General features: G+C 45.7%; 1 protein-coding gene across 6 annotated transcripts in view; it reads right to left on the bottom strand.

Annotated features, from left to right (window-relative positions):
* LOC119854624 (dedicator of cytokinesis protein 2-like) overlaps positions 1–13,252 on the bottom strand; it is a 337,122-nt gene that overhangs the window by 182,944 nt on the left and 140,926 nt on the right. For all 6 annotated transcript variants that reach the window (XR_006280678.1, XR_006280679.1, XM_038399401.2 and 3 more), the window contains one exon: positions 8,208–8,319. Coding sequence is in view for 4 of the 6 variants with exons in the window: in XM_038399401.2 (XP_038255329.1) it covers positions 8,208–8,319 (112 nt within the window). In the remaining 2 variants the exon portion in view is untranslated. The remainder of the gene's footprint in view (positions 1–8,207; positions 8,320–13,252) is intronic.

Genomic DNA, 13,252 nt, shown 5'->3' with positions numbered 1-13,252 from the left:
GGGTATTTGGGGTTGCTGGACAGTGTGTGTGTACTGGGGGGGGTTTGGGGGATCCTGGAGGGTGTGTGTGTACTGGGAGGGGTACCTGAGGGGTATTAGAAATGGTACCTGCAGCCTCACTCTCAAGGTGGGGGGCAGTGTCACTCCCTGTCACAGTGACAGGATGGTTGGCATAGGCCTAGATTGCAGGGCCAGCCTGTCAGTCAGCACCTCCCTGTGGGCCTCTTCCTTCCCCAGGGCAGGGAGCTGGGGCCTGGCCATATCACCCCTCCCAGCCAGGCTCTGAGGCCCCGTGGCAGGGCAGGCGGCCTGGCTGAGAGGCGCATGGCAGCTCTGCTTAACTGGTGGGGCACGTGGGCTGGGCTGGGCCAGGGTAGGATCCGGCAGATGCAGGGGAGGGACTAATCGGGGTTTGGAGATGGCTTTTTATGAGCTGCAACATCTGGTCCGCAAAAATCCAGGACATTTCCCCTTATTTCAAAAATCCGCCTGGACGGAGGGCAGAAGGTCAAAAAAAGAGGTCATGTCTGGGAAAATCCGGAGATATGGTAACCCTAAATATAATTATGCCGAATAACCCCCCATGTGGATATTATTCTGGAATATAGTAACTTTATTCCTGTGTAATTACGCTGCATTGGAATTGTGAGATTCCGCCCCAAAACAGGACAGGCATTCTAACACCTCAGGAGATGCTCTGAGAGAGACCTGAAAGGGGACAAAGGTAGAGCTAGTCCTGTAACTGTGACACTCCTATATAATGCAGCCACCATTTGATATGGAGATTGCATTGGTCTCATTGGCCGATCTCCTAGCAATGGCCAAAGGTCATGTGTCAGGTATCCACGCTACTGCACACTGAAAGTTCCGTAGTGCACCATGGTAGCAGGGTCAACACATCCAGTTAGTGCATAGCAAACTACTGAGCTGTACATTCACACCCTCGTTTGCTGTGAACTAGCTAGCCCTGTAGACAAGCCCTCATTCTCTCTCTCATCCTCAGAAAAGCAGACTTTGACTCCCTCAGGGAATTGATGGGCAGGATACCCTGGGAGAATAACATGAGAGGAAAAGGAATCCAGGAAAGCTGGCTTTATTTTAAAAAATCCTTATTGAGGTTACAGGGACAAACCATCCCGATGTGTAGAAAGAATAGTAAATATGGCAGGCGACCAGCTTGGCTTAACAGTGAAATCTTTGCTGATCTTAAACACAAAAAAGAAGCTTACAAGAAGTGGAAGCTTGGACAAATGACCAGGGAAGAGTATAAAAATATTGCTCGGGCATGCAGGAGTGAAATCAAGAAGGCCAAATCACACCCGGAGTTGCAGCTAGCAAGAGATGTTAAGAATAACAAGAAGGGTTTCTTCAGGTATGTTAGCAACAAGAAGAAAGTCAAGGAAAGTGTAGGCCCCTTACTGAATGAGGGAGGCAACCTAGTGACAGTGGATATGGAAAAAGCTAATGTCCTCAATGCTTTTTTTGCCTCTGTCTTCACGAACAAGGTCAGTTCCCAGACTACTGCACTGGGCAGCACAGCATGGGGAAGATGTGACCAGGCCTCTGTGGAGAAAGAAGTGGTTCAGGACTATTTAGAAAAGCTGGACGAGCACAAGTTGCAAAAGGAGTTGGCGGATGTGATTGCAGAGCCATTAGCCATTATCTTTGAAAACTCACAGCGATTGGGGGAGGTCCCGGACGACTGGAAAATGGCTAATGTAGTGCCCATCTTTAAAAAAGGAAAGAAGGAGGATCCTGGGAACTACAGGCCAGTCAGCCTCACCTCAGTCCCTGGAAAAATCATGGAGCAGGCCCTCAAGGAATCAATTCTGAAGCACTGAGAGAAGAGGAAAGTGATCAGGAACAATCAGCATGGATTCACCAAGGGCAAGTCATGCCTGACTAATCTAATTGCCTTCTATGACGAGATAACTGGCTCTGTGGATGTGGGGAAAGCAGTGGATGTGTTGTTCCTTGACTTTAGCAAAGCTTTTGACACAGTCTCTCACAGTATTCTTGCCAGCAAGTTAAAGAAGTATGGGCTGGATGAATGGATGATACGGTGGATAGAAAGTTGGATAGATCGTTGGGCTCAACGGGTAGTGGTCAATGGCTCCATGTCTAGTTGGGCAGACGGTATCAAGCAGAGTGCCCCAAGGGTCGGTCCTCAGGCTGGTTTTGTTCAATATCTTCATTAATGATCATATTGAACAAAACCGGCCCCAGGACTGACCTGGAGGATGGCATGGTTTGCACGCCAGGTCTGGAGTATGGTGTGGATTCCACTCTCAGCAAGTTTGAGAGACTAAACTGGGAGGAGAAGTAGATACGCTGGAGGGTAGGGATAGGATACAGAAGAACCTACACAAATTAGAGGATTGGGCCTAAAGAAATCTGATGAGGTTCAACAAAGACAAGTGCTGAGTCTTGCACTTAGGATGGAAGAATCCCATGCACTGCTACAGACTAGGGACCGAATGGCTAGGCTGCAGTTCTGGAGAAAAGGACCTAGTGGTTACCTTGGATGAAAAGCTGGATATGAGTCAACAGTGTGCCTTGTTGCCAAGAAGGCAAATGGCATTTTGGGATGTATAAGTAAGGGCATTGCCAGCAGATCGAGGGACGTGATCATTCCCCTCTATTCGACATTAATGAGGTGTCATCTGGAGTACTGTGTCCAGTTTTGGGTCCCACACTACAAGAAGAATGTGAAAAAATTGGAAAACATCCAGTGGAGGGCAACAAAAATGATTAGGGGACTGGAACACATGACTTATGAGGAGAGGCTGAGGGAACTGGGATTGTTTAGTCTGCGGAAGAGAAGAATGAGGGGGGATTTGATAGCTGCTTTCAACTACCTGAAAGGGGGTTCCAGCGAGGATGGATCTAGACTGTTCTAAGCGGTAGCAGATGACAGAATGAGGAGTAATGGTCTCAAGTTTCAGTGGGGGCGGTTTAGGTTGGATATTAGGAAAAACTTTTCACTAGGAGGGTGGTGAAGCACTGGAATGCGTTATCTAGGGATGTGGTGGAATCTCCTTCCTTTGAGGTTTTTAAGGTCAGGCTTGACAAAGCCCTGGTTAACAATCTCAAATGCTGCCAAGGGGCGACCTGTGCATACCGATAGTGGGAGGGCAGAATGAGGGCAGTCGGCTTCAGCAGCGTTACTGAGTACAAGCCCAGCAGCAAATCGGGGGGGTGAGGGTGGGGGAAGAGACCCTGAATGCTCCCCCCCGCAAGCGTCCCCCACAAGAGATCTAATGGGATAAGAATGGATGTCTGCTCTCTGTCCACTGAGTGCAGGATGATGCATCCAATGAAGTGAGCTGTAGCTCACGAAAGCTTATGCTCAAATAAATTTGTTAGTCTCTAAGGTGCCACAAGTACTCCTTTTCTTTTTGCGAATACAGACTAACACGGCTGCTACTCTGAAACCTGAGTGCAGGAGATTATCCACCACTAAAACTGTTTCCATCCCAAGTCCTGGCCTGAACCAGACTTTGGCAGATCTATGATTCTGTCTTCAATTCAATGTGTCTATGGAAGGCAGAGCTGAGTTTTACCCTTGGATATGCAGTAGAAAGAGCTGTACCCGTTTTCCTCCCACTGGGAGTAAACTGCTCTGGGCTGACTGCCAAGAAGGTCCCTTGCCACACTTTGTCTCTTTCTCTCTTTTTTTGGAGAGAACGCAGGGTGGGGAGTACTGCTCTGTGTCAACATTTCCTGCATAATATCAAAGCCAGAACTGACTCAGACAAGAAATGAATTCTGTTTTCTTCTCTCTAATTAAGCTTCACAAAGTGTAAATGAGTCGGTTTCATTTTTTCTTTTCAGCTCCCTTCATCAGATAATGTTCCGCCCTATGGTGTTAATTACATGGGGAGTTGGGAGACCGCTGACACCCACTACGGTTAAAAATAATGGATCAGCATTCAGCAATACAGGCTGGGTGCTATAATCCCTGTGGGGGTGCTCCCTGCATGGACAGGGATGGAGCACGCTGGGACCTGCATTCTCTGCAGGGAGGCTCCTCCACTTGTAGTGGGACACAGCACTGCAGACAGGGATCTGCAGTTTCTAGCCTGCACTTTAGCTGCCCTTGCTTTATTGTCACTATCATTACTTATTATTGGTATTACTGTAGCGCCCCAAAGCCCCAGTCATGGCCCAGGGTCCCACTGGGCTAGGTCCTGTGCAAACACAGACCAAAAATGTGGCCCCTGCCCCAAAGAGCTTACACATCTAAGTATAAGACAAGAGATAACAGACCACAGACATGCAGGCCTGGAAGGGACCTCAAAGTCATCAGGTCCAGCCCACAGCGCTGTGGCAGGGCCAAGTAGACTCAGACAATCCCTGACAGGGGTTTGTCCAACCTGTTTTTTAAAAACTCCAGTGATGGGGATTCCACAACCTACCTTAGACGCCCGTTGCAGAACTTAACTATCCTTATAGTTAGAAAGCTTTTCCTTACATCTAACCTAAATCTCCCTTGCTGCAGAGTAAGCCCATTGCTTCTTGCCTTGCCTTCAGTGGACAAGGAGAACAACTGATCCCTGTCCTCTCTATAACAGCCCTTAACAGACTGTGATCAGGTCCCCCTCAGTCGTCTTTTCTCAAGACTAAACATGCCCAGTTTTTTTAACCTTTTCTCACAAGTCAGGTTTTCTAAACCTTTTATCATTTGTGTTAGAATCATAGAATCACAGAAGATCAGGGTTGGAAGACACCTCAGAAGGTTCTAGTCCAACCCCCAGCTCAAAGCAGGACCAATCCCAACTAAATCATCCCAGCCAGGGCTTTGTCAAGCCGGGCCTTAAAAACCTCTAAGGATGGAGATTCCACCACCTCCCTAGGGAACCCATTCCAGCGCTTCACCACCCTCTTAGTGAAATAGTGTTTCCTAATGTCCAACCTAGAGCTCCCTCCTGCAACTTGAGACCATTGCTTCTTGTTCTGTCATCTGCCACCACTGAGAACAGCCGAGCTACATCCTCTTTGGAACCTCCCTTCAGGTAGTTGAAGGCTGCTATCAAATCCCCCCTCATGCTTCTCTTCTGCAGACTAAATAACCCCAGTTCCCTCAGCCTCTCCTCGTAAGTCATGTGCCCCAGCCCCCAATCCTTTTTGTTGCCCTTCACTGGACTTGCTCCAATTTGTCCACATCCTTTCTGTAGTGCCGGACCCAAAACTGGATGCAGTACTCCAGAAGTGGCCTCACTAGTGCCGAATAGAGGGGAATAATCACTTCCCTCGAGACTTCTTGGCAACAAGAAGACGGTTGACTCATATCCAGCTTTTCGTCCACTGTACTCCCCAGGTCCTTTTCTGCAGAATTGCCACTGTTGCTCTCCTCTGGACTCTTTTCAGTTTGTCCACATCTTTCCTAGAGTGTGGCACCCAGAGCGGGACACAGTACTGCAGCTGAGGTCTCACCAGTGCTGAGTATAGCGGGACAATTACTTCCTGTGTCCTACACACAACACTCCTGTAAATACACCCGGAATGATACTAGTCTTTTTCATACCTGCATCACATTGCTGACTCATATTCATGATCCATTATAACCCCTAGATCCTTTATAGCAGTATGACCACCTAGCCAGTTATTTGCAGTCATTTCCCATTTTGTAGTCGTGCGATTGATTTTTCCTTCCTACTTGTAGTACTTTGCACTTATCTTTATTGAATTTTGTCTTGCTGAATTTAGACCCATTCTCCAATTTGTCATAGTCATTTTTAATTACAATTCTGTCCTCCAAAGTGTTTGTAACCCCTCCCATCTTGGTGTCATCTGCAAATTTTAGAAGCATACTCTCCATTCCTTTATCCAAGTCATTAATGAAAATATTGAATAGTACCAGACCCAGGACTGACCCCTGCAGAACCCCATGATATATGTCCTCCCAGTTTGATAGAAACCATTGATAACTTTTCTTTCAGTATAGTGTTTCAACCAGTTTTGCACCCATTTTATGGTAATTTCATCTAGACCGCATTTCTCTAGTTTACTTATGAGAATGGTACATGGGACTGTGTCAAAAGCCTTACTAAAATCAAGATATACCACATACTTACCCCAATCCACGAGGCCAGTAACCCTGTCAAAGAGGGACACAGACTGACAGACGAGGGAGTACATAAGAACAGCCATACTGGATCAGACCAATGATCCACCCAGCCCATTATCCTGTCTTCCGACAGTGGCCAATGTCGGGTGGTTCAGAGGGAATGAATAGAACAGGGAATCATCAAGTGATCCATCCCCTGTCGCTCATTCCCAGCTTCTGGCAAACAGAGGCTGGGACACCATCCCTGCCCATCCTGGCTAATACCCAGTCTTATTAATCTCTCCTCATATGGAAGCCATTCCATACCCCTAATAATTTTTGTTGCCCTTTTCTGAACCTTTTCCAATTCCAATATATCTTTTTTTGAGATGGGGTGACCACATCTGCACGCAGTATTCAAATTTTGGGTGTACCATGGATTTATATAGAGGCAATATGATATTTTGTGTCTTATTATCTATCCCTTTCCTAATGATTCACAACATTCTGTTTGCTTTTTTGACGGCTGCTGCACACTGAGTGGATGTTTTCCAGGGGTGAAAGTAAGTTAGAGGACATACCGGTACGCCGGAGTCCTGCGCAGGGGGTGTGGCCTCAACCAGAAGAGGCAGGGCCTTAAATCCCCGGGCTCTTTAAATCTTGATTTAAAGGGCCAGGGCTCCAGCCACGGTAGTGGCAGCTGGGAGCCCCGGGCCCTTTAAATCACTGAGGAGCCCTGGGGGCTCCTGGCTGCCACCGCTACCCCAGGGCTCTGGGCTCTGGCAGAGCTTTAAAGGGTCTGGGGCTCCACTGTGGTAGCAGCTGCTGGAGCCCCGAGCCCTTTAAATCCCTGCCTGAGCCCTGGGGTAGCTGTGCCAGGCTCCGTCAGGGATTTAAAGGGTCGGGGCGGTAGCAGTGGCTGGAGCTCTGGGGCCCTTTAAATCCCCACCAGAGCCCTGTCACTGCTACCCAAGGGCTCGGGCAGCAGGGCTAAGGTGGGGATTTAAAGGGCTTGGAGCTCTGGCAGCTGCTAATGCCCCAGCCCTTTAAATCCCTGCCAAAGCCCCACCGCCGCTACCCCAGGGCTTTGGCAGCTGGGCTCAGGTGGAGATTTAAAGGACCAGGATGGTAGCGGCAGCTGGAGCTCTGGGGCCCTTTAAATCCCCGCTGCAGCCCTGCCGCCGCTACCCCAGGGCTTTAAATTGCCATCTGGGAAAGCCGGTCCCGGTACAGCGCACCGGCTCTTACTAGTACACCGTACCGGGGCATACCGGCTTACTTTTACCTCTGATGTTTTCAGAGAACTATCCACAATGACTCCAAGATCTCTTTCCTGAGTTGTAACAGCTAATTTAGATCCCATCACTTGTCTCATTGTACAAGGAAACAATGAGACAAAGTTGGTCAGCATGATAGGCCGTAGTCTCAGCACACCAGCAGCCAAACCATTGTCAAGTTTTTTGTAGGTATCACGGCAAAGAAGAATGTTAAGGAAGGATTTCAAGAAGGATAATAAAGTAGCTTTGAAGATGTTTATGGAGAGCTTCTCCCAATCATGAGGGCAAGCACAAGAGAGAGCACAAAGAGGCTTGTTTGAAAATGTAACAGCTGGATGATGGAGGCTGGCACCACTGGCCAATCCAAAGTGGGAGTCAACACCTCAATAGTATATGAGAGATGACAGGTATGGTGGGGATAGGCTAGGAAGGGTCTTGAAATTTAAGACCAGAAGCTTTTGTTTAGTGTGACAGAGAAGGGGTAGCCAACGGAGGCGCTGTGTAACTCCCTCCCTCTCTACTAGACATGGCATTGTGCCAACAGGGAAGGATTCCAATGCAGTAATACTTAATGGCACCAATTCTGCTCGATGCAGGTCCCCTCTCTCCATCTAACCATGTGTAACAGGGTGGCAAATTCTAGCACCCTGCAGAAACGCACAGGAATTGCTAGACTGGATCTGCTCAGTGGCCAGTCTTGTTCTGTATGATGTCTGACAGAGGGCAGCAACAGATGCTTCCGAGAATGAGGCACATACATGAGTGCACACACACACACAAACACACTCCCATATACCTGCCCTCTCCAGAACCATGCTGGGGTTTCAGCTGTAGGGACAAAACCACATATCATAAGGCCAGGTCTTCCCTGCCCTCCTCACCTGGGACACCATGATTGTACCCTCCGGGGTGGATTTCATCAGCTGATTGACAGTCAGGAAGAATTGCTGCAACGATGCCTGGAATTCTTCTTTTTCTTTCCCTTCGTAGAGTCTGAGGCAAAACAAACAGAATAAATATCAGACTCCTCTTCCTCCCTTGTTCACTGAAGTGACCTTTTTAGTTGATGACATAAGAAAGAATATATCCAAGGAGGCCCTAATTCTTCCTACAGGGCCTATTCAGACTTCATAAGAACATAGGAACAGCCGTGCTGGACAGACCAATGGTCCATCTAACCCTTGACAAGGTCCCTCACCAAAGGCTCTTACGCAGATTTAGCTGCCATGGGATAAGAGGGAAGGTCCTATCACGGATTGGTAACTGGTTAAAAGATAGGAAACAAAGGGTAGGTATAAATGGTCAGTTTTCAGAATGGAGAGAGATAAATAGTGGTGTCCCCCAGGCGTCTGTTCTGGGACCAGTCCTATTCAACATATTCATGAATGATCTGGAAAAAGGGGTAAACAGTGAGGTGGCAAAATTTGCAGATGATACAAAATTACTAAAGATAGTTAAGACCCAGGCAGACTGCAAAAGAGCTACAAAAGGATCTCTCAAAACTGGTTTCAGAGTAGCAGTCATGTTAGTCTGTATCAGCAAAAAGAAAAGGAGTACTTGTGGCACCTTAGAGAATAACAAATTTATTTGAGTATAAGCTTTCGTGGGCTATAGCCAACTTCATCAGATGCATAGAATGGAACATATAGTAAGAAGATATATATATACATACAGAGAAGGTGGAAGTTGCCATACAAACTGTAAGAGGCTAATGAATTAAGATGAGCTATTATCAGCAGGAGAAAAAAACTTTTGTAGTGATAATCAAGATGGCCCAATTAGACAGTTGACAAGAAGATGTGAGGATACTTAACATGGGGAAATAGATTCAATATGTGTAATGACCCAGCCACTCCCAGTCTCTATTCAAACCCAAGTTAATGGTATCTAGTTTGCATATTAATTCAAGCTCAGCAGTTTCTCGTTGGAGTCTGTTTTTGAAGCTTTTCTGTTGCAAAATTACCACCCTTAAGTCTTTTAGTGAGTGGCCAGAGAGGTTGAAGGGTTTTTGAATGTTATGATTCCTGGTGTCAGATTTGTGTCCATTTATTCTTTTGCATAGAGACTGTCCGGTTTGGCTAAGGTACAAGGCAGAGGGGCATTGCTGGCAAATGATGGCATATATCACATTGGTAGATGTGCAGGTGAACGAGTCCCTGATGGCGTGGCTGATGTGATTAGGTCCTATGATGGTGTCACTTGAATAAATATGTGGACAGAGTTGGCATCGGGCTTTGTTGCAAGGGTAGGTTCCTTTGTTAGTGTTTTTGTTGTGTGGTGTGTGGTTGCTGGAGAGTATTTGCTTCACGCTGGGGGGGCTGTCTGTAAGAATGCTTGAAAGAGATCTTGGAGTCATTGTGGATAGTTCTCTGAAAACATTCATTCAATGTGAAGTGGCAGTCAAAAAAGCAAACAGAACGCTGGGAATAATTAAGAAAGGAATAGATAACAGGACAGAAAATATCATGTTGCCTCTATATAGATCCATAGTACGCCCACATTTTGAATACTGCATGCAGATGTGGTCGCCCCATCTCAAAAAAGATATATTGGAATTGTAAAAGGTTCAGAAAAGGGCAACAAAAATTATTACGGGTATGGAACGGCTTCTATATGAGGAGAGATTAATAAGACTGGGAGTTTTCAGCTTGGAAAAGAGACGGCTAAGGGGAGATATGATTGAGGTCTATAAAATCATGACTGGTGTAGAGCAAGTAGATAAGGAAGTGTTGTTTACTACTTCTCATAACACAAGAACTAGGGGCCATCAAATGAAATTAATAGGCAGCCGGTTTAAAACAAATAAAAGGAAGTATTTCTTCACACAACGCACAGTCAGCCTGTGGAACTCCTTGCCAGAGGATATTGTGAAGGCCAAGACAATAACAGGGTTCAAAAAAGAACTAGATAAACTCATAGAGGACAGGTCCATCAATGGCTATTAGCCAGGATGGACAGGAATGGTGTCCCTAGCCTCTGTTTGCCAGAAGCTGGGAATGAGCAGACAGGAGCTGGATCACTTGATGATTATCTGTTCTGTTCATTCCCTCTGGGGCACCTGGCACTGGCCACTGTCGGAAGACAGGATACTGGGCTAGATGGACCTTTGGTCTGACCCAGTAGGGCCATTCTCATGTTCTTAGTATCCTGTCTTCTGACAGTGGCTGGTGCCAGATGCTTGTAGATAGATTCATAGATACTAAGGTCAGAAGGGACCATTCTGATCATCTAGTCTGACCTCCTGCACAGCGCAGGCCACAGAATCTCACCCACCCACTCCTACGAAAAACCTCACCTATGTCTGAGCTATTGAAGTCCTCAAATCGTGGTTTAAAGACTTCAAGGAGCAGAGAATCCTCCCTCAAGTGACCCTTGCCCCATGCTACAGAGGAAAGCGAAAAATCTCCAGGGCCTCTCCAATCTGCCCTGGAGGAAAATTCCTTCCCGACCCCAAATATGGCAATCAGCTAAACCCTGAGCATATGGGCAAGATTCACCAGCCAGATACTACACAAAATTCTTTCCTGGGTAACTCAAATCCCATCCATCTAATATCCCATCTCAGGGGATTAGGCCTACTTACCCTGAATATTTAAAGATCAAATAATTACCAAAATCACATTATCCCATCATACCATCTCCTCCATAAACTTATTGAGTAGAATCTTAAAGCCAGATAGATCTTTTGCCCCCACTGCTTCCCTTGGAAGGCTATTCCAAAACTTCACGCCTCTGATGGTTAGAAACCTTCGTCTAATTTCAAGACTAAACTTCCTGGTGGCCAATTTATACCAATTTGTTCTTGTGTCCACATTGGTGCTGAGCTTAAATAATTCCTCTCCCTCTCCTGTATTTATCACTCTGATATATTTATAGAGAGCAATCATATCTCCCCTCAACCTTCTTTTAGTTAGGCTAAACAAGCCAAGCTCCTTAAGTCTCCTTTCATAAGACAAGTTTTCCATTCCTCGGATCATCCTAGTAGCCCTTCTCTGTAGCTGCTCCAGTTTGAATTCATCCTTTTTAAACATGGGAGACCAGAACTGAACATGCTTCAGAGGGAGTGAACAGAACAGGGCAATTTATCACATGATCCATACTCTGTCATCCAGTCCCAGCTTCTGGCAGTCAGAGGTTTAGGGACATCCAGTGCATGGGCTTGCATCTCAGACCTTCTTGGCTAATAGCCATTGATGTACCTGTCCTCCATGAACTTATTTAATTATTTTTTGAAACCAGTTATACTTTTAGCCTTTACAACACCCTCTGGTACAGTTCCACAGACTGACTGTGCATTGTGTGAAAAAGTACTTCATTATATTTGTTTTAAACCTGCTCCCTATTAATTTCATTAGGTGACTCCTGGTTCGTGTGTTATGTGAAGGGATAAATAACACGTCCCTAATCACTTTCTCCACAGGGTTTGTGATTTTATAGACCTGTATCATATCCCTCCCCCCCCCCCCCGTTGTCTTTTTTCTAAGCTGAAAAGTTCCAGTCTTTTTCATCTCTCCTCCCTACAGAAGCTGTTCCAGACCCCTCAGCATTTTTGGTGCTCCTCTCTGTACTTTTTCCTGTTCTAATGTATCTTTTTTGAGATGGAGCAACCAGAACTGCATGCAGTGTTCAAGGTGTGGGCATACCATGGATTTATATATTGGCATTATAATATTTTCTGTCTTATCATCTACCCCTTTTCTAACGGTTCCTACCATTGTTAGCTTTTTTTGACTGCTGCTGCATATTGAGCAGATGTTTTCAGAGGACTATCCACAACGACTCCAAGATTGCTTTCCGGAGTATAACAGCTAACTTAGACCCCATCGTTTTGTATGAATAGTGGGGATTATGTTTTCCAGTGTGCATTACTTTGCACTTATCAACACTGAATTTCATCTGCCATTTTGTTGCCCAGTCACCCAGTTTTGGGAGATCCCTTTGTAACTATTTGCAGTGTGTTTTAGACTTAACTATCTTGAGTAATTTTGTATCCTCTCCAAACTTTGCCACCTCATTGTTTACCCCTTTTTCCAGATCATTTACGAATATGTTGAACAGCACTGCTCCCAATACCGATCCCTTGGGGACCCTGCTGTTTACCTCTCTCCACCGTGAAAACTGACCATTTATTCCTACCCTTTATTTCTTTTCTTTCAACCACTTACTTTAGCCATGGAAGGACCTTCCCTCTTATCCCATGACAGCTTACTTTGCTTAAGATCCTTTTGTGAGGGACCTTGTCAAAGGCTTTCTGAAAGTCCAGGTATGCTATATACGTTGGATCACCCTTGCCCACATGTTTATTGACTTTCTCAAAGAATTCAAACAGATTGGTGAGGCATGAGTTCCTTTTATAAAAGCTGTGTTGACTCTTCCCTAACATATCATGTAAATCTATATATTCGATAATTCTGTTCTTTACTACAGTTTCAACCAATTTGCCTGGTACTGAAGTTAGGCTCACCAGCCTGTAATTGCCGGGATCACCTCCGAAACTCTTTTTTAAAATTGGCATCAGATTAGCTATCTGCCAGTCATCTGGTACAGAGGCCGATTTAAGCAATACACGGTAATTTAACTTAATACACAATGAGAATTAGAATGAATTACAATCCTTCTTGAACAGCTTCTAAATTAGAACAAAGTTTAAAATAACGCAAGATAGCTCCCTCTCCTTGTTACTAAGAGAAGGGACAGGATACGAATAATATGAATTGTAGCCAAGCAAATGAGCAATTCTCTCACAGTCTCCTTGGAATTTCCTTTTGCTCTTCTGTCCCTTTTATTCTTTTTTCCCATGAGCAATCACATTGTTGGGCTTCACTGGCACAAGAATTCATGGAAAGTTGCATATGTGAGTATTTGTGAAAAAACAATTTTACATTTGCACATGCCAGGAGTGCTTCCATACTCATCCAATGAGGCA

The sequence above is a fragment of the Dermochelys coriacea genome, chromosome 4 (genome assembly GCF_009764565.3).
Source record: "Dermochelys coriacea isolate rDerCor1 chromosome 4, rDerCor1.pri.v4, whole genome shotgun sequence".
Lineage (NCBI taxonomy): Eukaryota > Metazoa > Chordata > Testudines > Dermochelyidae > Dermochelys > Dermochelys coriacea.
This window is presented reverse-complemented; position numbering and strand designations above follow the sequence as displayed.